Below are 27,967 nucleotides of genomic sequence, written 5' to 3'. Positions count from 1 at the left end.
GAGGACTCTTTCTTTCCTAAAGTTCCTGGAGAATCTGGTGCGGCTGGCTTGGGAACAGATAGAAAAAACTGATTGGTAAGATGAGACTTGGGTTTTTCTTGATCCTGGTCATTGGTCTGATAGTGCTCTCACCAACTTGACCCTTTAATTATTAAATGCTAGCTGAGGATATGGCATGCGTGTTCAGGCTGCTGTAGCATAATGCCATAGTCTGAGTGGCTTATGAAGAAGAGAAGGTCATCTGCCATGGCTCTGAAAACTAGAGAGTCCAAGATGAAGGCTGATCCACTCTATAGTGAAGGCCCACTTCCTGGGTCACATACGGGGCCTTTTTCTCATGTACTCACATGATGGAAGGGACACAGCTCTTCTGACCTTTTTAATAAGGACACTAATCCTATTCCTTAGGGCTCCACCCTCATCACCTACTCACCTCCTATCCTGTGACTTTTCCAAGGGAGATTCTTTTTCTTTCAGAGGGAGATGGCATCTGCATTTGTAATTTGCCTTTCACTGGGCCCACTGTGTTTTCTAATCTGAGTGTGGTAAGTCTTCTGTGCAGGTTCAGTTGGGAAATGTTCCAGATTTGTGGGTCACAAGACCTCTGTTGAAAGTACTTGGAGTTGCCATTAGGGAGAAAGAAGCCTTAGATTGGACAGACACCAGCAGAAGTGGCCTGTCAGGATGAGACCAGAAGTTTGAAATCTTTGCCACAGCAGTGTGGTCTTTCGCCAGTGTGACCTGCGTATCCTGGGTGCTTGTTAGCAGAACAGAGTCTCAGGTCTCTGAGACTCGTGGACCTGGAACTTTCAGGTTTAAGGATCATCTCCAAGTATTCTATGATGTCACAATGGCCTTACTGTTGCTATTTAAAATGATGGTTCCCACATCCAACCAATTCAGTGGGTGAGGAGTCTGTAGGATTTGGTACAGACAGCCTTTCGGAGATCCCATGTGTGTGTGTGTGTGTGTGTGTGTGTGTGTGTGTGTGTGTGATGCAAACCAGGTACCAGGTGCCATGTGCTGCTTCTGGGTAAGCCCAATCTCTTGACATTGACAGGACATTTCCTGTTTACAATTAATCCTCAAGTTAGATGAGTCTCCTTGGACATGAGCCACTCACTGCCCAGTACAGAGAATCTGTGTTACTGGGGTTCAGGGCATCTCCCCATTATTAAGCCTTAGCAATGCAGGAGTAATGCTGTTTTACAGTAAACTTTATAAATGGGATGGACATACTCTAAAATAATACGCAGTGGGAGTCAGAAGCTTCTGCTAGCAAGTGTGACTGGCTCACATGTGTATTGCTGCACTTTTGGAAAGCTGGCAGTGGCACCAGATGAGTAATGCGCCATGCTCTGACACCATGGTGGCTATCATGTCACCGGGCAATTGGACATTTCAGCTGGTATCTCATGGAGCTGCTATTCTGGGTGCGCTGGTACTGACTGAAGCATTGTTATATTGGGTACATGGGTATTGACGAAGGCCTTGTTATACTGGGTGCATTGATACAGCTATCCCTGCCAGTAGTGGGAAGCCTTTGGAAGCAGTTCTTAGCAGCATGAACATTCCCCAAAGCAGCACTTTTCTCGATCTGAGGAATGAGTCCCTCACAGTGACAAGTGTCCTCCTGGCTCCAGGTTCTCAGGAGGGATCTACCATGAAGGACAGGGTAGAGGTTGGAGTCTGAAGATGGCCTTTGTCACCTTAGGTTGGCTTCTAGCTGCTTCTGCTTACACCAAGTATGTTTCTTTGGCTTACATCAAGAGTGACTGTGTGGGGCGGTTTGTAAGATTCTGGGTACAATGCTGGGACAGGCCTAATGATCCCCAAACCAACCCATGAGGAGAAAAGGTAGAAAGGCTGTGTCCTGAAAGAAACCTGAAGGTGACATTTGAATACCACATATGGCCAAGGGACCTGGTATCAAGAAGATAAGAAATAAAACTCCATGGCCAGCAGTGGGCTTTCTGGGGCTTCTCTTTCCCTACTCCTTATTCCCTAAAGTCCAATAGAAGAGACCTTTTATTTCTCAGCATTCTGGGAAAAATGATAGAATATTTGCAGCAATTGGGAAAGCCCCATGACACTGTGCTACAAAGGTGCATGGGATTAAACTTACTGACAGGGGTCCTGAGCTTCCTCAGTGGATACAGAAAAGTCCTGCCACTGCCACTGCTTGTCCTGGTGTCTGTATCTCAAACACTCTGGTGAATCTAAACACAAACTTATGCTTGGGCATGTAGATCCATCCCAGGATCAGAAGGGACCGTTTCCAAGGCATTGATTCCAGGACCTCTCAGATAACAAAATACAGGGGTACTCCAGCTCTTTAGAGACAATGACCCATCTGCATATAGCTCGGCTCATGTTGAGGCAAATTGTAGAACATTTCCCCATCAGTACCATTCCTAGCACAGTGTAAGTACTGTTTACATCACTCTTAGACTGTATTAATCTGACAGAAAAAAAAGTTGTAGTATTAAGCAGAGATGCAATTTAAAAATACTTCTGGAATGTAGTTGGTTGAAATTGAAGTCCTGTGAATAAGAAGGTGCTGTGTAGTAGTTTCTTCAGAACTGAAATATTGTGTTGTTTTGGAAAATATTGAATTGTTAAGGGAAGCTCCCTAAGTGTCTGGAAGTGAACAACACATAAGTCTTAGAAAACCCTGAAACTTACAAGATTCAGAAGGCCCTTCCCCCCACCACTGTTAAATAGTAAAGACTGCTAAAGAGAGGAGAGTCCCCTATCTGTTGAGTAGCTTGCAATTGTGCAGAGTGCTCCAAGACTGCAGAATTCATGAGCTATCACCCATGCTGTGACAAGCTTTTGCATGGTACAGCTGTCTTTCAGTCCCATACTCCTGAAGTCCCATACTCTTAATATAGTCATTGGCTCATCAAGTTGGACTTTGGTGGAATCATTCTTTCAGTCTTTCGTCAGTGCTTTGTCTGGAGTGAGTAGATGTTTCTTTGTGTCTCCTCAGGCAGATCTTACATAAAAAGAGGGATAGGTTTAATCTGATTACTCTTCAGCTAAAGCTGACTTGAAATCGTGTGCTCTGGGAATGGAGGTGGATGAGAGAAGGGAAAACTCATTTGGAACTTGGGTTTCATGAAGAGGTGCCTCTGAAGAAGGGCAGTTCCTGATAACACTGAAGAGAAAGTCCTGGGAAATGTAGGGGAGGTGGAGAGTGGATTGGGTGGTGGTGCCCAAAGCAAGTAGGCATAGCCAGTTTGTGTTTCTGTTCCCCCATCTCATTCATTAAAAAGCTGTTGCTTGCCCCTTACCAATTGGGTTCTATGAAACCTGTGGAGAATTATCATGGAAGTTCATATAGAGGAACTATGCCTGGAGTGGATTAATGTTGCCATGCATCCCAGGAGGCTTGACGGAGGTGGCACTGACCTCTACAAAATGGTGTGGTGACCTGCACAGGTGCAAGCTGAAAGTCATCCAAGTGGAGAGGAAGACTGAAAGGTGGTGAGAAAAGTCAAGAAGCCCACAGACAGGGAGGACACTGATTCCTGTGTTCTTATGTGTGAGGTCCAGGTGGCAATTTGAAGACATTAGAAAGTGCATTTTGTCTACGTGTACTTTTTCTGGATTTCTATTCTACACTTGAGGATAGAGTCTCTCTTTACAAACACACAGTAGTAACAATATAAATTATAATCAAGTGGGGTGGGGGCGGACCCTTGAATAGTCAAGCTCAATTTGCTCTGTGGGACAAGTCAGCATGTCATTGGCATAGCACCTTAACTGCTGTAGCTTGAATCTTATATCTTCCAACAGTTTGTGTTTTAAAAGCTTGATCCTAGATGGTGGTATTTGCATGGAGTGAGACATTTAAGAGGTGAGGTCTTGAGGAGGAAATTCAGTTCACTGGGGGCATGCTATTGTGGGACAGAGTGGGACCCTGACTCCTCATTACTCTTTCTGATCCTTGGATCCTAGTGAAAGTCAGTCTACCACACATCCCTGCCATATGCTGCTTCCCCACAAGCCTTAAAGAAAGAAGCTGAAAGAAACTTTTCTCTTTCTAAGTTAGCTCAGGTGTTTTGCTATAGTGACAGAAAGCTGATTAAGTCACCCTTCCAGTCATCGCTGATTAATTCTGAACCCCTTATCTAGAAGAAGAAGGTCCATACCACCCATCCCTCAATGAGAAGCAATTTACAAGGAATATCTGAGTGATTATTTATTCTGAACAAGAAACATGGACAAAACAGAGCCATGAAATCAGGATTCCCCATCCTGCTACTTCCACCCCACCCCCACCTCTCATTCACAAGCTCATCCCAAGAAGAAATTGTACTGCTTCCAGGTTGCAGTGTAGAGAATAACAGCTACGACATCCTGGAGGGCAAGGAGGGCAGACAGGGCCAGGAGACACTAAAATGGGCAGGAGACAGACGTGGGGGGACTCAGTTAAGGGAGGACATAATGCTTTTATTTGAAGGAAAGTGTAAAACCTTACCATACATTAAAATGTCTCCCAAGAGATCTAAGTGATGACACTGACAGACTCGAATCATAGTGAGAAAGTGGAAAATGGAAACTGATGCAAAAGTGAAAACAGTTGATCTCAGCAGGGATGTCCAGACCTCAGAGGCTCCAGGTAGGAAAAGAAAAAAAAAATTGTAAACTTGGAGTATCCTTGGTCCACAGAAAACGGACCTGCCATGTTGGCAAGAAAGTACAGAGGAGGAGGATGGTGATCGTGATGGTGGTGATGATGATAAATATAATGAGGAAGAGAAGGAAGGAGAAAATGATGGTAATGATGGAAAAATGAGGAGGATGAGAGTGACGACGAATGGCTGCTGGCTGTTAGTCATCACTGTGGTATACATGGGATCTTATCAAGCCCCATAACAGCTCTGCAAGGGCAACCTTCTTCCTGTTTGAAAGTGAGGAAATTGACCCTTGAACAATCACATGACTTGTGGGTGTCTTCCAGTCTTGGCAGCAGCTTTGCTAGCATCCTCATCTCAAGGGTCATCTGGTCCCTGGCCAGGTCAAAAAATACTTTGTTTCTTGAGTGCATCTGCTTCTGTCTACAATAGACTCTAAGCACCAAGGCTTCTTAATATATTAAGAGGAAGCTCTGCCTGCCCAGCCAGGGAGCCCTTGAGTGACTGGGCTTATTTTATACTCTTCCAGGGAAGAAAAATCTGGAAGGATGGTGGGCACTGCTGCAGGATGAGTCTTCTCTGGGATCCCATGATACTCTTGGGAGGGAGGAATGACCAGAGATGCACCTGAGTGCCATCCGGCATAGGGATGTGGGGGTATGGTGAGAGCTGGTGATTGCTGAAATCCAAAGGTGGGGCAGCCTTCCATGAGTCAGGGAAAAGCACTTCTGCAGCATGGAACCCCTTGGGCTTGGTCTTTATGCTGCACCATTCCAGAAGGCCAGGAAATCTGTGGATGGCTCTTCTTGGTTGCTTTGGGACCTGGAAGTCCCATAGGAACGGCAAACATGCCAGCTATTTATATATTGTTAAAAGTGGTATCTAACAAGCTAGGGTGGGCCAAATTGCAAAGTTCTCATGGTTTAAATTGTTTGGGGGGGGGCAGGAGAACGCTTCAAATATTGAGATATTTTACATGTATAAATTCTTTTTTATCAATGCCCAAGAGTTTATGTATATCTGCAGTTCAACAGGATTCTCACAATATATGACTGGAGATGGGGCAGAGAGCTATTTAACCCCTTCCACAGATGCTGAAAACCGAGGCACAGAGAATGTGTGACCTTGATTTTTTTCAAGGTCACACAGTGAATCAGTTGGAAGCAGGGACGAGAGCCCAGGTTCTCTAGACCTTAGTACAGAGCTCCTTCTGCATATTATGTTTTAGGGGTAAGATGGGGACCATCAGGGCACAAAGGAGGGGTGCTGGGTGTCAGGACAGTTAGGATGCCTTCTGGGCAGGTGAGCTTAGCTGCTGCAGCCTCGGGGACACGTGTGGGTCAGGATGTTGTTGTTTCGACCGTCCTGCAGCTTGCTCGAAGCCTGGCTTCCTATTCGGCCTTCCAGGTCTGAGAGCTGGCCATCATGTCCCTGCTGTCTCCTGAGTCTGCAACAAGCACAACACAGACCTGGTTAGTGGTTGTGGGCTGGGTGCAGCCACACACTTGTGAGATACTCCTGATACAAAGCCAGAACCTGAGCTCCCCAGCAGAGTGCTTGACTTAGATATACCTGGAGAGTGACTTAATACACAGAGCCTCAGTTTCTCTGTCTATTAAGTGGAGATAATAATTCCAACAGTACAATCCCTGTGGTAGTTATACTATTACAGATGTAATTGGTTCAGGTTCACAGCCAGTAGATTTGGTTGGTGAAACCATGCACCATTCATTTTGTTTATACCTGTGGGTGGAGAAGTAGCCAAGCCTGGGACCATGCCTGGCAAGCAAAGCAGCTCTTATCTTCACAGAGTATATGATGCAGAGGAGATGGGCAGTGGTCAAAAGATCCCACAAACAAAAATCTGGACAGTCTTTCATGTACAGGAGGGCTACTGATTTTTTTGAGTTAATTTTGTATCCAGCCACTTTGCTGAAGGTGTTTATCAGCTGAAGGAATTCTCTGGTTGAAATGTTGGGGACACTCATGTATACTATCATATCATCTGCAAATAGTGGTACTTTGACTTCTTCCTTTCCAATTTATATTCCCTTGACCTCCTTTAGTTATCTTATTGGTTGAAGAGATACGGAACCTTGCCTTGTCCCTGATTTCCAGGGGATTGATTTGAGTTTCTCTCTGTTTACTTTGATGTAAACAGGCTTGCTGTATATTGCCTTTACTATGCTTAGGTATGTGCCTTGTATCCCTGATCTCTCCAACACTTTAAATATGAATGGGTGTTGGATTTTGACAAATGTTTTCCCGGTGTCTAAGGAGATGATCATGTGGTTTTTCTCCTTCAGTTTGTTTATGTGGTGAATTACCTTGATGCATTTCCATATATTGAACCACCTCTGCACACCTGGGATGAAGCCTACTTGGCTTCATGGTCATGGTGGATGATATCTTTTATGTGTTCTTGGATTCGGTTTGTAAATGTTTTATTGAGTATTTTTGCATCAATGTTCATAAGAGAGATAGGCCTGAAGTTCTTTTTCTGTTGAGTCTTTGTGTGGTTTAGGTACAAGGTGACTGTGGCTTCATAGAATGAGTTTGGTAATGTTCCTTCTGTTTCTATTTTGTGGAATAGTTTGAAGAAAATTGGAGTTCACTCTTTGAAGGTCTGGTAGAAGTCTGAGCTGAAACCATTTGGTCCTGGGCCTTTTTTGGTTGTTGTTTTTTAATGGAGATTTTTGATGACTGCTTCTATTTAGCCCATGGTAACTCAGTCTCCAAATGGAACAGTAAGGGGAACAGGGACTGTCTCTGACATGAACTCAGTGGCTGGCTCTTTGATCACCTCCCTCTGAGGGGGGAGCAGCCTTACCAGACCACAGAGGGAGACAATACAGCCAGTCCGGAAGAGACCTGATAATCTAGGGTCAGAGGGAAGGGGAGGAGTACCTCCCCTACCAGTGGACTTGGGGGAGGGCACGGGAGGAGAAAAGGGAGGAAGAGTGGGATTGGGAGGGGACAAGGGAGGGTCTACACCTGGGATACAAAGTGAATAAAATGTAATTAATAAAATAAAATTTTAAAAATCTGGATAGTCAAACACTCAGGCTGTTGAAATACTCCATGACAGGCCATGCTGAGGTAGTGGGAGTCTGAACACTGCATTTCTTAGCAGCTGGCCACCTGCTGCCAGTTGGAAGATGTCTACATTCCTCCCTCTTTGACCTCCAAGTTCAGGTTCACTTACTGTACCGCACCTGCCACTTGCCTGTTCATGGCACAGGCCAGAGGAGAAACAGAGGCATTCAAGGGGCAGCAGAGAACCCAACTGAAACCTGGGCTCTCACCTCCCTAGTTACCTTGGTTAAGCTGCATCTCTGAGACTTCTTTTCCTCAGCTAAAGTGAGGCTTGTGCTGTGCAGGAATCATCAGACAGATGCAAGGGAAGTTGCCAGTGTGGGTCTGGAAATCATAATCCCTACTAGCCCAGGGTGGTGGTACATATCAGTAATTCCAGCTCTTGGAAGACACAGGCAGGAGGATCACCGTAACTTTGAAGCCAGCTTGGGCTATATAGTTTCAGGCAGGTCAGGGCTACATAGTGAGAAATTGTTTTTGTTGTTGTTGTTTTGTTTTGTTTTTGTTTTTGTTTTCAAATCCAAAGAGAGGCTGAGAAGATGGCTCGGTCAATAAAGTGCTTACAAGCATGAGATCCCGAGCTCAAGTCATTGCAACAACAAAAGACAGCTGGGCATGGTGGCCTGGAATGCCAGCTCTAGAGAGACAGAGACAGTCAGATCCCAAGTCTTGCTGGCCAGCCAGCTGTGGTGAATCTGTAAGCATCAGATTTAATGAGAGACTCTGTCTCAAAATGTGAGTTCGAAGAGTGACTGAGGCAGACACATGGTCAACCTCTCACCTCCACCTGCATGGGGGGGGGCACGGACACACACAAGCCAAAGAAGAGGATTATTACTAGTTCCACCTTATTCAGAAAGACATGTGCTTCAGGCTTCAGGTGGAATTGGCCTGAACTGTAATACTTTCGTCAAATGGCACAGCAGGTGGCCACTCACTGTAGTCATTTACATTAAAATCCTTTCTTAAAAAAAGTTTTGTGCTCGCTTCAGTGACATATTTACTAAAATTTGAATAATACAGAGCAGATAGCATGGACCTGGAGCAAGGATGACACAAAATTCATGAAGTGTTTCATATTTTTGGGCTTGTGGAGACTGAAGCACCAACCAAGGACCTAGGCCCCCTATACCAATGCAGCTGATGGGCAACTACACGGGATCATGTGGGTCCCCTAATAAAAGGCACCAGGGCTGACTCTGACATGGACTCTGTTGGTTGCCTGCTTTTTGATCACTCCCCCTGTGGAAAACTACCACGCCAGGCCACAGTGGAAGAGAACAAGCTCATTCCTGTTGTGGCTTAATGATCTGGAGTGGGTCGGTGAGTGGGTGGGGGCTCCCCTTTCTGAGGAATAGGGAGGAGGGATGGGGGAAGAGGAGGGAGAATGGGACTGGGAAGAGAGGAGGGAGGGTGCTAAGTTGGGGATGTAAAGTGAATAAATAAATTACTTAATTAAAAAAATAGTTCTGCTTGTGCCTGTCATGCTCAGAGAGCTGCGGCTGGCCTTAAGACAAGAGCCATAGAATGTGCCCCTCAGCTAGATGGCAGCTGAGAGTGAGTATGAATGTGCCCAGTAGGTATGTGTGCACCAATGTCAGTGCCTGAGTCAGCACTCAGTGACACAGCACTGTTTCATAGGACAGTGACTTGGTGGCTCTTTCCCTGCTTTTTCTCCATCCACCAGGACTGGAATCAGGTGGGCTGTTCTTCTGCCATAACTCTGAAGCCTGTGCTTTCTCCACCACAGCTGAACTGCCATCATTCCATCCATCCATCCATCCATCCATCCATCCATCCATCCATCCATCCATCCATTATCCATCTATCCACAGATACATCATTCATCAATCCATCAACCTACAGAGAAGCCCCATATCCATCCATAAATCCATGGAAACATTCCATGAACATTTTTTTTTTTTTTTTTTAGTTTTTCAAGACAGGGTTTCTCTGTGTAATAGCCCTGGCTTTCCTAGACACTCTTTATAGACCAGGCTGGTCTTGAGCTCACAGAGATCTGCCTGTCTCTGACTCCCTGAGTCCTGGGATTAAAGGCATGCACTACTGCCACGCACAACACCCATCCAATTTCTAATCTGATTATTTATAGATACATCCGTTTTTTTTAATCTATGGTCACATTCAAATCCTGTACCATCCATTTGTCCCTCTGCTCTCTTGTCTTTCTGTCATCCCGCCTCATGTACACTCCTACCTATCTACCTACTGACCTAGTCTACATTCATGCATATACATATTGTTCACCCATTCACTCACCTTCCATCCACCCCAACGTTTTAACTGGGATAGTTTGTCTTTCCACTCATCCATTATTTATCTTTTCCACCTACTGAGATGTCCACTCACCCCACAGTCTATTCATACACATATACATACACTATGAATACATCAACTGTCCATCTATCATCTGTTCATCACCCATTCATCATCAGTCTCCCACAGATTACCCTCCATCCATCCACCTGCTCATCCCCTATTCCCATCGTCTTACCCACTTGCCAGGATCTCCGGTGAAGGAGTCACAGAGAAGGACAGAGAGTGAGCAGGGAACCCTCACTGTGAGGAGCTATCTTCTGGAATCTATGAACAGGGCAGAGTTAAGACCACCACAGTGGGCCCCAAGTGCTTGCTCACTTGCAGCCTACTCTACAATCCAAAGATGCATAACTGATGAGGAAATAAGAAGGAATTGTACAGACACTGTGGGCAGAGTTGAATGTTACACATGTAGATTGCCTGTCTGTCTATTTTCATGACAGGAAACATTGAATTTCTCAGACAACTTATTATTTTAACAATCAGTGTTGAGAGAATTCCACATGATGAGTCAAGCACTTAAAACTTTGGGACTCAGCCATGGCACACCAACATCTGAAAGACCCCAAATGCCAAACCCTGTGGTCCCAAGCATTTCAGACCAAGGAGACACAGCCTGTCATGTTTCTCTACAGATAAAACAAGTGGGCAGAGTCAAGTGATAGTAACTCACACTCTTAATCCCAGCACTTGGACCTTTCGATGAGTTCAAGGCTAGCTTGATCTACAGAGTGAGTTCCAGGACAGCTAAGGCTACACAGAGAAACCCTGTCTCAAAACACCAAGCTAAACCAAACCAAAATCCCAACCAAACAAATAGATGGATGGACAAACACATACCACCTCAAAACAGAGCTGAAATGACTAGGAGGGTTCAGAAAGGACTGTGCCAAATTGAGCCATGGTTATCTGACTGGGGATGAAGGGCAGGTATTGAAGGGAAGAAAGCAAAGACTTGGTTAGGGTAATTTAAAAACTCTCCAGGAATGCTTTTGCCTCCTCTGGGGAGGCCCAGCCAACTTCATCAAACCCCAGGTCTTTATATCCCAAGACTGCAAGTGTGAGCCACTGAGTTCCTTGGGTATAACTCCTTGGTGTTAAAAGTGAGCCACCTGCAGCCTTCTGGGCCCATCTTCCATTCCTTTTTCTTGCAGTGATAAGGGATGGGACAGAAAAAACCTGCTAACCAGTCTGGACGACAGTGTTGGAGGGGGAACCCCAGATTTATTTTGACCCTCCAGGCTGAGCGCCCTTCCCACTGTGCTTTCTGGGCACCATTCCTGGCAGAATTCTCTCTGAGTTCAGTGAGGCAGCCAAGCTTGTGTCTGTTGGAGGGCTATTTCTTCTGACATGAAATATTCTCTTGTTATCGTTTCCAGCTAGCCTCGAGCACTAATCAGCTCTCTTCTCTATCTCACTTGATCAAACAGCCCAGAGGAAAGGCAGAATGGCTGTATCTATCTTCTGTTCCCATTGTGTTTCTGAGATCTCAAGTTCAGAACTCTCTCAGAGCTTCTCCCTGACTCCTTGCACTATTGTTGGTGGTGGACATCCCTCAATGTCCCTTGGGCTATGGCAGTGGCAGTATCTCTCTGTCTTCATATTTGACTTCTTTGCTGTGGATGTGGGGTTACCCTCAATCAGAGGGGCTTCCTGATAACTCATCACAGGGGGGATGCCTATGGCTTCTTCTTAAGAAGCCTGGGTATAAAATAACAGCAGGTTAATCCATGGAAAACAACGTAAAGATCTCACGGGGAAAGTTGCCAGTGTCCTGTGTGTTTGCTTCAGAGACTACTGCTCATATGCCATATCTGACACACTTTCCCATTGGTGCTGCCTCAGCTTCCTTTCCTGTTGCTTTGTTAAAACCCTCTGACAAAAGCAACTTTTGGGATAAAGGGTTTATTGTGCTCACAGTTCCAGAGTATAGTCCATCCCAGCAGGGAAGTCACAGTGGCCAGAGCTACAAGATATTGGTCACCTCCATCCCCAGTCAAGAAGGAGACAAGATAAATGCAAGCTGCCTTCCAGCTCCCTTTCACCATTATATAATTCAGGAGCCCAGCCAGGGAATGGTGCTACCCATTAATTGGGTATTAATTAGTGGGATGAACCATTAATTTAATGATATTAGGATAATCCCAACAGGCATGCTCAGACATCCATCTCTCAGAGGATTCTAGATATCATCAAATTGATAACTGAGACCACCACACATACCACTGGGTTTCTTCACTTGGAAGGCACATTGACGGCTCTATATTTGTAAAAAATGTTAGTAAGAATCACTTGTATCATACAGAGGAATATGGACCTGAGCCCCCAAAAAGTTGTGTGGAATCTCAACTCCAAACACTTCACAGTAATTTCTGGCATAAGATTGTCTCTCTCTCCATATATGCATACACACACATACACAAACACACACACCAAACACACACACGTGCACACACTAAGACTGTGCTGAGCATCAGTGATGAAGCTGGAGATGAATGTAAAGAACCAACCATGGTGCTTGGCCTAGCACAGCTTTCATGTTTTTACTGATGGCTGTGTGTTCCCTATGGCTTATTGGCTGAGATGAGCATGCTGGGATCAGCTGCCCTCTGCACAACCTGCTTCAATTTCCTGTGATGGAGACCTGAATGTAACTGACATGGATCCTGAGTTCTTAGGAACTGTTGAGAGCCTTCAGAGCCACCTTTATCTCTATGTGAAATCACCTCCTGCTGTTTCAGGGCCCCTGAGTTTATTTTCCCCAGCTTTGTCTCACACTTTGGAGATGCTGCCACTCAGGTTGGTGTTGCTAGGGACCCAGAATGCCTGGCCTTGCCTTGTTTACATCCTGTGCTCAACCCTACCCTTCACCACCATGGATGGTACAAGGACCACAGCTACTGAGCTTCAGGTACCGTCTGAGCAGTCTTCTTTTCTTACTGTTTCACTGGCTGATGGGTGGGGGAAATAGAGAACCTGCAGATGCTTAGACCCTGGGGAGCCACTCTCCGGCCCACATCATCCCATGCCTTACCTGCCTAGATGGCAGAGGTGCCCACACACCTCATCCCTTAACCCAAGTAACAACAGCAACAGAAGTTACCACTTCCCTGCTGAGCATCCCCTTCCGCTGCTATGCTCTGTGACACAGACTCTATATCCTAAGGATCATTTCTCACTTTTCTATGCTCACAAAGAAGTTGGAGCAGCTAAGGACCTTGCCACAAGGTTTCCTGAGGGCTCCAACATCAAGGCCCAGCAGAGCCTACTTCTTTTGAGGATTAGAACCCAGATCCTAATTTCAAGTGTAGGAGTATCCTTTTCTCCAGGACTAGGGGGTTTGCTCTGCTGTGTCCTCCATTCCTGTTGTCACTCACTGTTGGTGGGGCTGGACCACCTTTTCCTGGATGCCTTAGTTCTGGGTGATGGGCTCAACCTAAGAATGACAGAGCCCAGGGGTGACTATGCTTCTCTTGGCTTTGGCCCTGTGGAATAGGCTCAGGCCAGAGGTAACAGATCCCAGGGTGACTGCATTTCTACTTGACCCTGGGGACAGACTGTGTGTGTGTGTGTGTGTGTGCACGCGCGCGCGTACGCGTGGGGCTAGGTGAACTTACTTCTCCCGGTTGAATATGATAAACTCCTTCCGTACTGTCTCCAAACACTGCTGCAGATGTCCATTCTGTCAAAGAGCACAGAGAGAGAGAACTAAATGTCAGAACACTGACCAGGCAGGTGTGTCAAAGGGCAACTAGTTTATTTAAATGGGAATTGTGGCCACTCAAGACTTAGAGACAAGATCAGTGGCTGGGTCAGTAACTGCATCCACAGACAAACATGTTTCTGTTTCTTGCTTTTAAGTGGTAAAAATCAAAGAAGCCACTCACTGGAACATGCCTAGTACTTTGGGCTCCCTCATGTTTGCGAGCTGTTCAAGCTTGCTTTAGGGACACAGAGGAAGAGGTCTTCAGATCAAGACACTAATGCCAGGCCCTCCTTCCAGGATCAGAATGTTACAGGGACACCCCCTAGAGACTGCATATAGATAGCACATGATGACAAGGAAGCATGTTTCCCTCTGTGAGCCTCTGGGATGACTGGCCCAGGGCCATGGACCTATGAGGCTTCCAGGGCCTGGAAAGATGGTTTTATTTATTGTTAAATTAGAGCAATAAAATAAGATTTTTGCACCAGAGGTTATGTTCATCTTATACTAAGGTAATAGCAAAATAAAAAAAAAACAACAAACAACAACTGTATTTTATAGGGGGAAGGGGCTGTTGTGGACAGTTGTGTCCCCAGGGTATGTCTAATCCCTCAGCCACAGGGTCTGAATATGGCTGCATCTGAGGTCAAGTCTTCAAGTTAAGGTGAGAGAAGGTGGAATGTCCTGGGGGCTGAAGCCAATGATTAGTGTCTTTGCATGAATAGAACACAGAGTCAGAGACCCAGAGAGGCCATGGAAAGATGGAAGGAAAAGTGGAATGATGGAGTTGCCAGCCAGGGAACTGTGAGAAAGTCAGAAGAGCTCAGATGGTGTGATGGTTACTGACACTAAAGAAGCACGATTAGTTTTCCTGTGCTGCAAATCTGTCTAAACAATTGTCGAGCTATATTTTAGGTAATTGGACTGGAGAATTCGATACTACGATGGAGCAGCTGAGAGTGGCCATTGTCACAGTAAATTCTACCAGAGTGGATGCAGGACTAGCCACAGGATTATCATCATGGATTGCTGCAGCCATGAATCATCTGAAGGAATGGGCGGGCATGGGAGCGTTAGCAGGCCTTCTGGTGTTGGTCTCCTTGGTTTGCCTGTGGTATATATGCAAGATTAGAGTCTCACAACAGTGTGATGCAGCCATGATCATTCAGGCCTTTACAGCCATTGAAGCAGGACAGTCTCCCCAAGCATGGTTGGATACCATAAAAAGCTAAAATGTTACGCTCAGGATGCGAGGCTAAGCACTGCACTCAGGGTCAGCCGCTTTGGACCCAGAGAAGAGCATGTCTGGTTGCATGCGGGTTGATGCCCCAGGTCCCGCCTCTGAGAAAAAGGTATCAGACGGGTCTGATGCTCTTTGGGTGGATGACACCTAAATGAACATCAGTACAAAGTCCCAATTTATTTCTAATAACAGAGATCAGACCTCTACTCTTGCCTGATGCGTCTAAAACAAAAAGGGGGAACTGTAGAGAGCTGCGGAATGCTATGCCTTAAAGATGGAGCTGGTTTCCGCCTTCCACCTTCCCGATGGTGAGTGCTCTCTGTCACGAACAATTCCACATTTGGCTAAGGCTGAGGATCTGGCTTGCTTCCATGTATGTGGACCTATCTGCATTGCCCATGTGGCACGCCTGGGTTGGCTACCCAGAGGCTATTTAAGCTGTGGGCTGGCTTTCCCCAGGGTCCGAGGATTGTTCAAGGTTCCTGAACAAACTGCATTGAAAAAAAAAAGATTATAAATAAAAAATGTGCATAATTAAAAAAAAAGTGTGAAACCAAAAAAAATAAAAATAAAAAAAAGAAATATTCACTTAAAAAAAAAAAAGAAGAAGCACGATTAGATAATTAGTTAAAAGGCCAGACTGTGTGCGTAAAACATGAGAATGAGAAGTAGAGGATCTGGCAGGGTGTGGTTGCCCCAGGGGTGGGATCGATTGTAGAGTATTTGTTTTCTGTTTTGTTAGTGTTGCTGAAATTGGTTTATTTGTCCAAACTTCAAAGATTTATATAAATCAATGGAAAGAAGAAGAAGAAGAAGTCCTATTGGAGTTGCCCATATACTCACTCAAGCATGGTCACACTCCAGGTGGCCAGCTCCTTAAGGAAAAGTGAGTTGTCCCCTCACCTGCCCCCCCTTCAGAGGCCATCAGCTGTGGGGAGCTACACTTCAGTTCCTTCCTGCAATTTTTAAGAGTTTTCTCTGATGACTTTCTGTCTACATTGTTACAATACGGTGTATGTGGTGAAATAGTGCTGATTTCATCTGCTGAGGAAAAAAAAATCAACCACAATTCCCAGATCCCCCCAGTTTCCATTTATGTTGTTGCTAGATATGAAGATGCCTGACTATGTGGAGAGGACAGCCAGTGACAAGATCTAGAATAATCTAGGAGACAAACCTCTGGGCTCCCATGCCAGGGGGCTTCTAAACTGGATTAACTAAGCTGGGAAGACACATTGTAAATGTGGGTGCACATCTCATGGGCTGGTGGCTTAAAATGAATAAAGAGGAGTGAGCTGAGCACCAGAATTCCCCCTCTCTCTACTTTCTGACTGTGGGCACAATGTGATCAGCTGCCTCCAGCTCATGCTGCCATGCCTTTCCCACTGTGATGGACTGTTAGAGTGCAGCCTGGGCAAGTGGGGGAGGGGTTCAAGTGGGGGAGGGGTTCCTGAAGAAGACCCTTCCTAAAAGGTGCACGGGGACTGTGATGCCCTATATTGTTCCTGGGGTTCTCACTATGGATGGTAGGAGTGTGGGTACTACCTGTTTAGTCATTTTTGCATAGAGCGGCACTATAAGAGAGCATTCCTTTGCTGGTGGCATTTCATTAACTTCAAAAACAGAAAGTACAGTTAGTACTCTGTGACCTCAGATCCAACCAACTACAGTCTGAAAGTGTTGAGGAACAAAAATTCCAAAAGTTTCTATAAAACAAAACTTAAGATTTGAAGTGCATCGAACACTATGCAAACTCCACAAGAATGAAGTGACATGCAGGTCACCCTCCTTAGACTCATCTGTGTCACAGAGCCCCAGCTGAGTGTCATCATCCATCACATCTTACTCGTGTACTTTGCAGTTAGACCTGCATGGGTGAGTTTTGTATTGAACAGCAACGCCCAACACCTTGGCACACAGTATTTGTGCCGTGTCAGGTAATGAAAATAATCCTAAAGCAATTTGAAACATATAGAAGATGTGCCTGGGGTTTGTGACAGAATCTCTTGTATTGTATGGATGTTATCACCTGTCAGTAAAAAAGCTAATGGCCTATTCCTGAGGCAGGAAATAGAAGGTGGGCCGTCCAGCAGGCAAAAAGGATTTTGGGATAGAGCCAGATGCCTGGGATTCAGCTGACAAGATGTGAGGAGGACAGATGCATCGTACCTGAGCACAGGTAACCAGCCACATGGCAAAACGTAGATTAGCATAATGGGTTATTTCAAGTTAGGAGCTAGTCAGAGAAAAGCCTAGCTATATGGCCTAGGTGTTTGTATAATATTTAATGAGTCTCATGGATCATTATTCTGGGAGCTTGGGGTATGGAGGAAAACTGCACCCTACTGCATGGATTTTATACCCAGTACTATACCATTTCATTCAAGGAGTATGAAAATCCCTAGGGTTGACATCTCTTGGAGCCCTGGAAATGCTCTCCCAAGGACACAGAGGGAGGAAAGGGAAGAATATAGGCTGAAATAACCTGTGAATAAGAAGGAACCTTCCTCCACACCTCCCTTCTTCCCCACAAAACCCTCCCTTGAAGTCTCACCAGGGGACAGCTGTCCTTTGTGCTGTCTCTGGACCGATGCTTGGCCAACCTCTTCTTTTTTTTGTGAAGTGGCTTGGATTCTAGAATCATTTCTTCAAGTTCAAATGTGGGGTCACAGTTCAGTCTCCCTTTCTGAAGGGAAGCCGAGAGAAAAACATGGTTTGTGATTATCTCACTCATCACTGACTGTGCATCCTTTGCACATAGCCAGGTGTTTTCACATTTGGCAATGACAATAGCTGGCACCCTGGATGCCTTATGTTTCTCTCTGATGATGGAATCACCACAGACACTATCCATTCAGAGATTCACTCAGTCCCAGCTGGGGCAATCACACCCTGTTAACTCCTTGTGTCTAAATTGGTGGTTCTCCACTTCCTGAATGCTGCCACCCTTTAATACAGCTCCTCATGTTGTAGTGCACGCCAAATATAAAATTATTTTTGTTGCTCTCTCACAACTGTAGTTGTGCTACTGATATGAATTGTAATGTAAATACCTGTTTTCTGATGGTCTTCAGCGACCCTTGTAAAAGGGTAGTTCAACTTCCAAAAGAACACTGGTCTAAATCTTGTGACTGCTTCTACATGCCATTTTACCTCTTTTTTATTAACTAATTATTTCATTATAGACACACGAGGCATTATTTTCTTTATTATAGTTTAATTTAAATTTTGATTAATGACCTTTTGAGATAGTCTTGGATGAGACATAGTCTTGCTATGCAGCACTTACTGTCCACAAACTCACAGAGAGCTTCCTGCCTCTGCTATAGGGTGACGATAATGAGGCTGACATGAGAAAATGGAGGAACACATTTGGGGTTACTTCCTGCCTCTCAGTGAGATCCATGCACACATTCAACTCTGTTCTGTTTCAGAGTCCCATAGGTCTCTGGTTCCTTCTATCAACATTGACTTCCTGAACTTGGCTAAAAATCCCTTCCCTACTGCACACATTTGACCTCAGCATTTTCTCTCTCCCAAGGAAAAGCTTGAACTCAGGCTCAAGTCTCTCCTGAGTGGCCTGTCACCCATCCATTCATCCACTCAAATGCAGGCCCTGGATCCTGCCTTGCCTGAGTTCAAGCTCCGCTGGCCTCCTCCCAGGGCATTTTGGGAAAATTAGTTAACCTCACTCAGAATACCAAGAAGATCCACTCTTGGGCTGGCATGAAGCCTCTATGAGCTAACATATGGGAAGTTCAAAGAATGATGCCGGCATAGTGTGCACACTCACTACTGTTGGCTCTCATCACCCATGCATCCACATCCACGTGGCACTAGCACAATGAGGCCCTCTGGTGCCTTCTAGAGCAGTGCCCTGGACTTTCTGAGAAGAGGCCAATGAGGATGAGCTCTCAAGGGATGGCAGATTCCCTGTGACCAACCAGCATCTGTATTAGAACAGCCCTTGACACCTGTTCAGAGGGGCAGGAGCAGCCAGGGAGGCTCAGCAGTCCAGGGAGGCCCAGCACTCCACGGCCACACTGCAAGAAGCACAGCTTGCAAATCTGGTCTGCATATCCTGGATGTCAGTGAACCATGAACCTGTTGGTGCCTCACTTCAGTGATCTTTGGAGAGTTCATCAGTCACTAGCAGGGGTGATGCTTAATACCAGGCGGGGACCTGTTGAAGGGGGTGGCATAACTCACATTGGGCACAAAGCCGGGCATCAGTGCCTTCTCAAAAACTGCATCCCAGTTCATGTCAGCTAAGTAGGCCATGCTCTGAATGTCACTGAGGCTGGACAGGCGGCTCTCGGGGTCCTTGGTCAGCAGCTGCAGTCAGAGGGCAAAGGCATTTCTGTGAATGATGCATTCCACCGGGGTGAGCATGGACTGGGAACATGGCATCTCACCCAACACATAGTCCTTGTGTGCCATGCTGGGCAGTGGCCTGCCCCGTCTAGGTTAGCTCTGGGGCGCTAAATATACCCCTACAGCTATGGAGAGACATCAAGGTCACCTCCTTTCTCTGAGGGCATGTGGCAAGTGACTCTTAGGGGAGAGACCAAGTTTTCAGCTTTGATTTGAAAGAACAGCCTGGCTGCCTCATCAGAGGACTTCTGACTTGGTTTCCCAAGACTGAAGTAGAATTTTCTCCTATGAGTTACAAGGCAACCTCTGTTTCCTAACTGAGTGGTCAGCTTTTCACTTCTCTTGAAGGCCGGTTTCTGCTAATGAAGCTCCAGTGTAAAAACAGCTACAGAGGGGTTGGAGAGATGGCTCAGTGGTGAACAGCACCGGCTGTTCTTACACAAGACCCAGGATTTGGTTCCCAGCACTCATGTGGTAGCTCGTAACTTACACTCTCTTCTTACATCCACAGGCATCAGGCATATATGTGGTACACACGCATACAAAACACTTGTGCATTGTTCTCTGTGTGTAGATGTGTGTGCCCATGTATATGGAGGCCAGAGGTTGCCATGTCTTCTCCAATTGTCCTCCATCTTATATTTGAGACAGTGTCTCTAACTGAACATGGAGCTCACGGATTTGGCTAGACTGGCTGGCCAGCAAGCTCCAGGGATCCTTCTGCCTCTACCTTCCAAGTGTAGTATACTGTTGATCCCAGACTTTTAGTTGTGCCCTGGGCATTAAAACTTAGGCTGCCATGCTTGAAAAGCAAGCACTTTGCCAAATGAGCCGTCTCCTCAGCTCCTGCACTGTGTTATAAAACACTCTAGTTTATGAGATGCAAAGACCATTGGGATAAACATGATAGGACAGGACTTAACCCTGGGACTGCCACCTAAAACGAATAGCCGATGGCCTGGCCCTTGTCCTTGTGTGGGAGCAGTAAGAGTGGAGGCAGCTTCCCCGCTTCCAGCACAGGGCCAGATTGAGGCCCAACAGGGTTGTTGAGGACCAGGCAGGTGCTAAAGAGGAGTGGGTCACTCAGTGCCAACAAAAAGGGCAAGAGAGGGTCCCTTTCCCATCATCACTTTTTCCCAGCTGTCAACTGTCATTGCAGAAACATCCCCAGCTACACATTGAGTCCTCAGGATCACAGCATAGAAGGGACAATTGGCAAGGACCATATCTGCCTATCAACATGTCCTTTGTTCAGTGGCTTCTTCACAGCAGCGGGTACAGACTTAAACAAGCTCTACTTGGATGGCATCTAGGAGCAAGTGTCAAGAACAAGCTGATACCCCTGTGTGCGCCAGGGCCAGCGTTTCTGACTCACTGAGTTTGCCTGAGGTAGGGGAGTAGCAGGTATAGGCAGTATGGAAGGCTTCTAGCAGCCTCTAGTGATGAGCCAAGGTTAAGAACAACCAAATGCAGGCACCCATCTAAAGCAATTCAACTAAATAGCGACTCAAGTTGTTATAAATGTGCTGGGACCAAAATGCTAGATCTGAAGTTAGGACTTTATGATGGCCAGCATTGTCTGCCTGACTGGACCTAAGAGTTACCCAGAAGAAAGGCCTCTGGGCATGTCCATGCAGGAAGTTCTAGACTGGGTTAACTGGGATGAGAAGCCCCATCCTGGATGTGGGTGGCAGCATCCCATGAACTGGGGTCCTGGAGAAATGAGTTGGGCCCTGCATTCATTATTCTCTGCTTCCTGACTGTGGACACAGCGTGACAAGCTGCCCCATACCCTGATGCCATGCCTTCCTCACCTGAACTATGAGCCAAAATAAGCCCTCCAACCCTTAAATGGCTTTTGTCATGCATTTTTGTCACAGTGATGAGAAAAAAATGACTCCTGTGGGTGATTTGGGTACTAATCCCATCTCTGCCTTGTGACAAATCAGTGGTGTAGACTAAATCGTTGTTTTTTTCAAGTCTCAGCCCTTTTGTCTCTTTTCTAAAGGTGGTGACCCTTGCCTGCTGTCATTATGAGCTTGTGGGGAGGAGAGGAGAGCCATATGTGGTACAGGACCCACAGACCTTACCCAAGGCTTCTGCTATTATCATCATTCTAGTAAAAATTGCTGTGCTTATTATATGTGATATTCCTCTCCTTGTACCTGAGGCCTGGAGAGAACCTCACAAGGGGACACCTGGATCTCTTGCCTGTGCTGACCTGAAGAGTGCTCAGAGTCATGGGAACTAGGCCAAGACAGATAGCTGCTCAAGCTCCTGTGTCTCACTCAGGAAGTCAGCGATGTGCATTTCCAGCAGGCTTCCAGGTGTCAAATGAGGCTGAGGCTTCAGGAGCAGAGCTTGCACTTGGAGAACCAGTTCCTGCCCCAGGAAGTCCTAAGGCCTAGCAGGCCAGCACCCACTAACAGTTGATATTTCTGTTTGTCAGGATCTTGCAGTGAGCTGGAAAGATCCTGGGCCATGCTGTCTCACACTGCACTGTGCTGGGCTTTGTGATCTATGTATGATACCATGGCAGCATTTATTACTAGGTGTTAGCGCACTGACTCTTTTGTCCACACAGCTTCCTGACTCCTTACCTTCTTCAGCAGGGTCACCATGCCCTCACACCACGTGGAGGAGTAGTGGACACGTTCCACCTTGAACATGTTGAGGATCTCGTCAATGGGTGTGGCCGAGTGGATTTCATACGGTCTCTGCAACAAAGGACAGTGCCAGGGTCAGAGAAAAATGCCTTGCGGGAGGCAAGAACCACTCGTTTGAAGAATGTGTAATGGCAGGAAATGTACGCACACGCACACACACACACACACACTGGGGACAAAGGATGTCAGGGATGTCTCATTTTCATCCTTACTTTAAATGCCAGGAAACTATGGCTCAAGAGACAGGGCCTTCCTAGGAACCTCGATTTCTCTGCTCTTTCTGCAGGGCCTCCAAAGCCATAAACTGAACAAACTCAGGCGAGGAACTAGCCACAGGTCAAAGGGAAGGCTTTTCATGTCACAGACATCTCAGTTTCTATTGTCTTGGCCACTCATCAACTCCCATGAGTTCTGCACTTCCATCTGGCCACTAAGAAACTTCTCCTTGATGTCTGAAATTCTCCCCACACCCAGAGGGAGCATACCAGCCACACCAACACCAGTGCTAATCAAGAGAACTTGGTATTTGAGAGTTTGTGCATGCATGTGCATACATGTTTGTGTGTGTGTGTGTGTGTGTGTGTGTGTGTAGGCCAGGGGTTGACTTTGGGCATCTTCTTCATTCTTCCTCCACCTGGTATTTTTGAGACAGATTCTCTTACTCAATCTAGAGCTCACCAAATAGGTTAGGCTGGCTGGCCAGAGAGTTCCTGGGAGCATCCAGTTTCTTCCTCCCTGGCTATGGGGCTGTTGGTGTTTGCCACTGCACAGGAGTTTCTTTTATTCTAGGGGATCAAACTCAAGTCCTCATGCTTATGTAGTGTTCTAGTGTCTGTGCCATGACCCGTCACTGATCATGAGAACTTTAAGCTTTCCACATAGGCAGCATGTGCATTTAAAATCATCCTGGGGCACTGCAGCTGAGGTGCTCCTGACCCTTAGGCTCCAGGGTCAGCCCTCCTTTGTGTGAGTGGGCATGGAGACACAGGCCTTGCTCCAAGTCAAACAGCAAGTATCAACGCTCCTATTGCATCTGCTCACAGTGCTGGATTCACTAATGCTTTATTATCATTGTCCTTAGGATGCCCCAATTCAGAAGCCACTGTCTTTAGAGGATACAGTGATTGCAAGGCCTGATACCAAAAATGGTTTCCAGCAGCAGGAAAATAGGTGGCTGGCTTTCTGCAGAGTGCAGGTAAGCCTTTACTTCAGGAAACTCATTTTTTTATTTTTTGGAAAAGGGCAATTTGTCATGAAATAGAAGCATTGAAAAGGGAGAGAAATGGTGTAGTCCTGTCATTTCATCTGCTCGAGTGGGCTTGGCAGACCACCGGATCCCATGCATGCCCTCTAATCCCTTTACTCAGAATAACTGTCCTTCAGGCAAGTCAAAAAGCCAAAGCCTCAGGATGTTTCCCCTCTGGAACTAGATGATCCCCACAGAAACCAACCACAATGATGGGAAATGATGAGAAAGCTCGAACCAGCCCGGAATGTGCCCTGGAAAGAGAAGAATAGCCTTCTGGGCTCCCAACTCTGACTCCAGGCACCGTGGTCTGTCTGCTTCACTGAGACAAGTTAGCAGCCATAGGCTGAACCCTGCTCCAGGGATGCACACAGCAGTTCTTGGTTCTGCACTGAGCCTCTCTCCACAGGGTGCTCAAGATGTCCTTCCTCTATTGACTTGGCCTCTCTATACCCCAATACTTTGGCTTACAGTCCCCAAAAGGTGCTCTGAAGTTAAAGGCAAGAGGAAACACAAGGAGGCAAGTTGTTGGTAGTCAAGCTAAGAGGGCAGCATGGTCCTGAATGGGTCTCCAAGCCTCACCCTCTACCGATAGGGGGCTCCCTTGCACCATGTCCTCCCAGGCAGGTGTCAGTCCTCTTGATCACATGGCAGAGGCTCTCAGTCCAGAGCAGTATTCCCCCCCCCCCACTAAAGCTATTATGTTGTCATAAATGGATGGTGGAGGTTTCTGCTTGTTGCTAGTATATAGAACCATATTGCAGATCATCTCTACCCCAAAGGATGACTTGGTCCAGATGTCCACAGCACTGGAGTTGAACCTCTTTTCCTAGGCTCTCCTAGCCTTGTAGCAGATTCCAGAAAAACGTGACACCCAAGCTCATATCCATATGCAACTGCCACTTTGTCACTTCCCTGCATAAGTCTGAGGATTGGCTCCGTACCAACACACCCAGCAAAGCCCACACCTCTATCCTGCTCACACTATTGCCAACAGCAGTGTGGTTCACAGATGAGGCAACTTAGATGTCACAGGGAACTCCCCTCTGCTCTTCCCAGCTCTGTCTGTCTTGCCTGAGCTGCATCCAGAGCCTCCAGTGCAACCCTGCTGCCTACACACTAACATCAGCAGCAGCCCTCTTCCCCCTCAGCCCCAGGCTGCCAGGGCTCTCTCTGGTCACATTACCCCCACTCCTCCTCCACAGTGACTGCATGTATTACCTTCCTTTTATGAATGAGGAAGCCAGGGCTCAGATAAGGTAAGGATGAATTACAGTATGGAGAAGCATTTGTGCTTCCATGCCCGCAGCCTTATCATCTAATAGATGGTAGCCAGGCAGGGCCCAGCCTCTGCCCCTAGAGCCTGTGTAGTGTTTGAAGGGTGCTAAGCTGGGAAGGGCAAGCAGGCCTCTCTGGGTGGGAGTCTTGCTGAGGTTTAGGAAGCTGGGGCTTGTACAGTGCTGACTACCAGGTACCACGCTGTGCTGAATAATTTTCATCACTATGTCATTAACTCTCCACACACCCCTGCTGGGGAGATACAACTGTTATTATATGACAAAGGTTGACAGAGGATCTGAACACTCCAACTGCTTAGGAGCCACCAATGGGGTCCCTGATGAGCCCACGAGGTTCCTCTCAGAGTCCCTCTCCTTGTTATGAGGAAGCAGCTTTTTATTGAACAAGAAGGAAAATTCCCTGTTCGTTACAGCTACATGAAGTGACTTCTCTCCACAGGCAAGTTGCCCCCTGGATCCCAAAAGTCATGATCATCTGTCAGGGTGGCAACCAGCTAAAAGGGATAGCGTTTGCACTTCAGATCACTAAGTATTTTCTATGGGGCACAGTCAGGAGGCGGAGTCTCTTTACACTCTCCTGACAGCATTCCAGTCGGCCTTTCCTGTTGCTAAAACTGATACCAGGCTGATGGTACCTTGCTCCATGCAGGAACTGTGATCACGAGTGGTATTCACCTGGGTTGTTTTTTCCAAGGTAGGGGTAAGTGCTGACATTCTACTCCGGGTTTCAAGAGAAGCTGCACCTCTTGCCCAGACTACAAATAAGCTCTATTTGCTCGCACAAGAGACCAAGTCTCTCTGTTCTCCCTGCATGGTGGACAATTCTGCCATACAAAGACAGTTGGGAGAAATTCTCTCCTGGTTCTTCCAGCTCTTCTTTCCTGCAGTTATACTGTCCCTATATCAGAGGCCCTCACTGGCCCCATGACACTCTCTCTTCCCTTGAAAGTGGTCTATGAGCAGAAAACTCACAAGAATGAGAAATGAGAAACTTGATTTTGAAGAAGCAGGCTTTCTTCTTTACTTGTGGCTTTTTTTTTTTTTTTGGCCAATCTATTACTGGCAACTGCTCTGGCCCTTGATGAATAATAGCCAAGCATCCTTTCTGTTGGCAGGCTTTCTCTTGCTGAGGCCACTGTGCAACAGGGTTACCTGCATGATGGATTGCACAAAACCACAGCCTCCGGGGGTGGGGGGGAGGACAAGCATCCTAGTTCAACTGGGGTTTGTGAATGCTTGCATTCCCTGATGGCCACAGAACCGAAAAGGACCTGCCAGAAACAAGTGAACCCATGGAGTGCTGAGTCTTTTATTCAGTGCCCAAGGAAGCAAACAAGTTCTCATTTTCTCTGCATTCTAAAAATGTCATGCACCATAATTAAGTTTTTGAGGAATTCATGGAAAAAACTGAGTTCAAAAGCAGAAAAAAAATGTTGGCTGAACTAGATTGAAAATCTTTGTATTTATGGAGGAGTTCAGTTACAGGCTGCTCTCATCATTCATTCATCCATTCAAGAAGTAGTCACTCATTCCCCATTATCCTAAAGAAGGAATTCTCCCACCAATATAAGATCCTGCCTTCACGGAGGCTTCCTTCTGTTGTCATGAATACCCACATATCCATTCAAATGGATGCAGAGCTGTGTTAGACTTGCAGAGAGTGGGATTAACAAACTTTGGTTTGCACATTGGATCCACAGAGACAGTAAAGCAGGGAGAATGTCACAGTCCAGGGACAAAATGTCCTTTGACGCCAGTTTCACAAAACATTATCTCTATTCTATAGCTGAGGAAACCATGGGCCTGGGAGTTGAGATGACACCATTTTGCAATTTTACCCGTGCAAAGGAAACATGCTTCAAAAGTAGTTAGGTCACAAGAGTTTACATTTAAATAAAAGTATGAGCTGTTGGTATTAGACGCCTCCATCATCTTCAGCAATTCAGTGCAAAGGAGCCAAAAATAAAAACATTCACTGACTGTCCCTTATCAGCCTTAGAGATGTATGCGTTATGTATTTGGGAAAGACACAGGTAAATGAAAGAGAAACAAGAGCGGGAACACTCAATCAAGTGGGGAAGTTGGACTTGGATGCAACTGTGAGTGCAGAGGAAGGAGTCTGAAAGTGGGAGGCCAGCGTGCTTCAACCTGGAGTAAGTCATTCACCTTCTGTGACCTCCTTCCCTGGGCTGGCAGAAGGATATCTTTCCCTACCAAAAGAATTAGTGTCTGAGCCAGAACTCCCTGAGGGGTGACCAGAATCCTGGTCCAGCACCTCCTCCTGGCATCTCATCAGCTTTTCAGACTGAAGCTCCATCCCCCATTTTACAGGACTTACCCAGCCGCGTAGCAGCTCGTAGGCCGTGATACCTAGAGACCACCAGTCCACGGGGTACGAGTACCCGGGGCCTCCATCTACATAGACCTGGAAGACTTCAGGGGCTGTAATGACAAAGCAGAAAGAATATCAGACATACCTTGATTTGTGCATAGGGAGACAAGTTTGCTGGTGCTTAGTTCACTGTTACCAGCTTCTGCCCCTGGGAAGCAGGGTCTGGAACAAACAGGAAGGGGCTGCGTGTGTTTCCCCAAGGTAAGAGTCATGGAGGTGGATGGGCATGAGTCACAGTAGAAGACCCTAGTGTAGCTCCGCCTACTGTGGAGAGTAAGACCTGAGCATGTGGGTTGGGAGGCTTGCCATTCTGCCTCTGTATCGAGGTGGGCCAGGTGGCAGCCGTTAGAATGGTAAGTGCTCTGCACTTGGAGCCCAGCTCAGGAATGATCCAGGCAGCAAGTTAGACAAGTTAGAGCAGATGGAGTGGACTTCTGGTGGCAAAGACAGGAGGGTAGGGGTGGCAGCTGCTGTCGGGAAATGGGTTTACATCCCTAGCAGGGGCAATGCTTTTGAAATGGGACAGAAGTGAAGAGTGCAGAGCAGTGTGGAAGTGCTTGCTACCTGCCCCGGGATGGCACAGATCAGCGAGGCTAATTTGATGTTATGTGGATTTTACTCCCCATTTGTTCGAGGGAGCCACACGTGTGACGGAAGCCGTCAGGGCTTCAGGTTGCACTGAGGGTGACAAGAAGAAATTGGATCAGGGCAGGCAAGAAAGGGCAGGCTGGCTGGATTTTCCACTAGTGTCTGACCGTGCTGTATCTGGAGCTTAAATCAGTGGAGCACTCAGATCCCAGCCAGATTCTGTCTGTTTTCTTTTCACTCTGCCCTTTTGAGGGTTCTTGTCCATAAGCTTCCCTTTTCTTGAGACCACAGCCTCTAGAGACGTGCTCCCATTTGACACCTTTAACAGATGAGGTTCAGAGAGAAGCATGGGTGGGTGTGAAGGAAGCCACACAG

The 27,967-nt window shown here is 46.6% G+C and overlaps 1 protein-coding gene and 1 non-coding gene across 2 annotated transcripts in view; one reads left to right on the top strand and one right to left on the bottom strand.

Moving 5' to 3' along the window:
* Positions 1 to 4,201: 4,201 nt before the first annotated feature.
* Stk32b (serine/threonine kinase 32B) overlaps positions 4,202 to 27,967 on the bottom strand; it is a 238,495-nt gene continuing 214,729 nt past the window's right edge. Inside the window, exons 7-12 of the mRNA XM_060365405.1 lie at positions 26,951 to 27,054; positions 22,003 to 22,119; positions 19,238 to 19,363; positions 17,583 to 17,714; positions 13,697 to 13,761; positions 4,202 to 6,090 (exon numbers count right to left, since the gene is read on the bottom strand). Coding sequence (XP_060221388.1) covers positions 5,952 to 6,090; positions 13,697 to 13,761; positions 17,583 to 17,714; positions 19,238 to 19,363; positions 22,003 to 22,119; positions 26,951 to 27,054 — 683 coding nt within the window. The 3' untranslated portion in view covers positions 4,202 to 5,951. The remainder of the gene's footprint in view (positions 6,091 to 13,696; positions 13,762 to 17,582; positions 17,715 to 19,237; positions 19,364 to 22,002; positions 22,120 to 26,950; positions 27,055 to 27,967) is intronic.
* On the top strand, positions 8,719 to 8,823 carry LOC132646958 (U6 spliceosomal RNA). Its single transcript, XR_009585280.1, has one exon. It is a non-coding gene; the product is annotated as a U6 spliceosomal RNA (small nuclear RNA).

The sequence above is a fragment of the Meriones unguiculatus genome, chromosome 12 (genome assembly GCF_030254825.1).
Source record: "Meriones unguiculatus strain TT.TT164.6M chromosome 12, Bangor_MerUng_6.1, whole genome shotgun sequence".
NCBI lineage: Eukaryota > Metazoa > Chordata > Mammalia > Rodentia > Muridae > Meriones > Meriones unguiculatus.
Note: the sequence above shows the minus strand (reverse complement) of the source record. Positions and strands in the feature narration are given on the sequence as shown.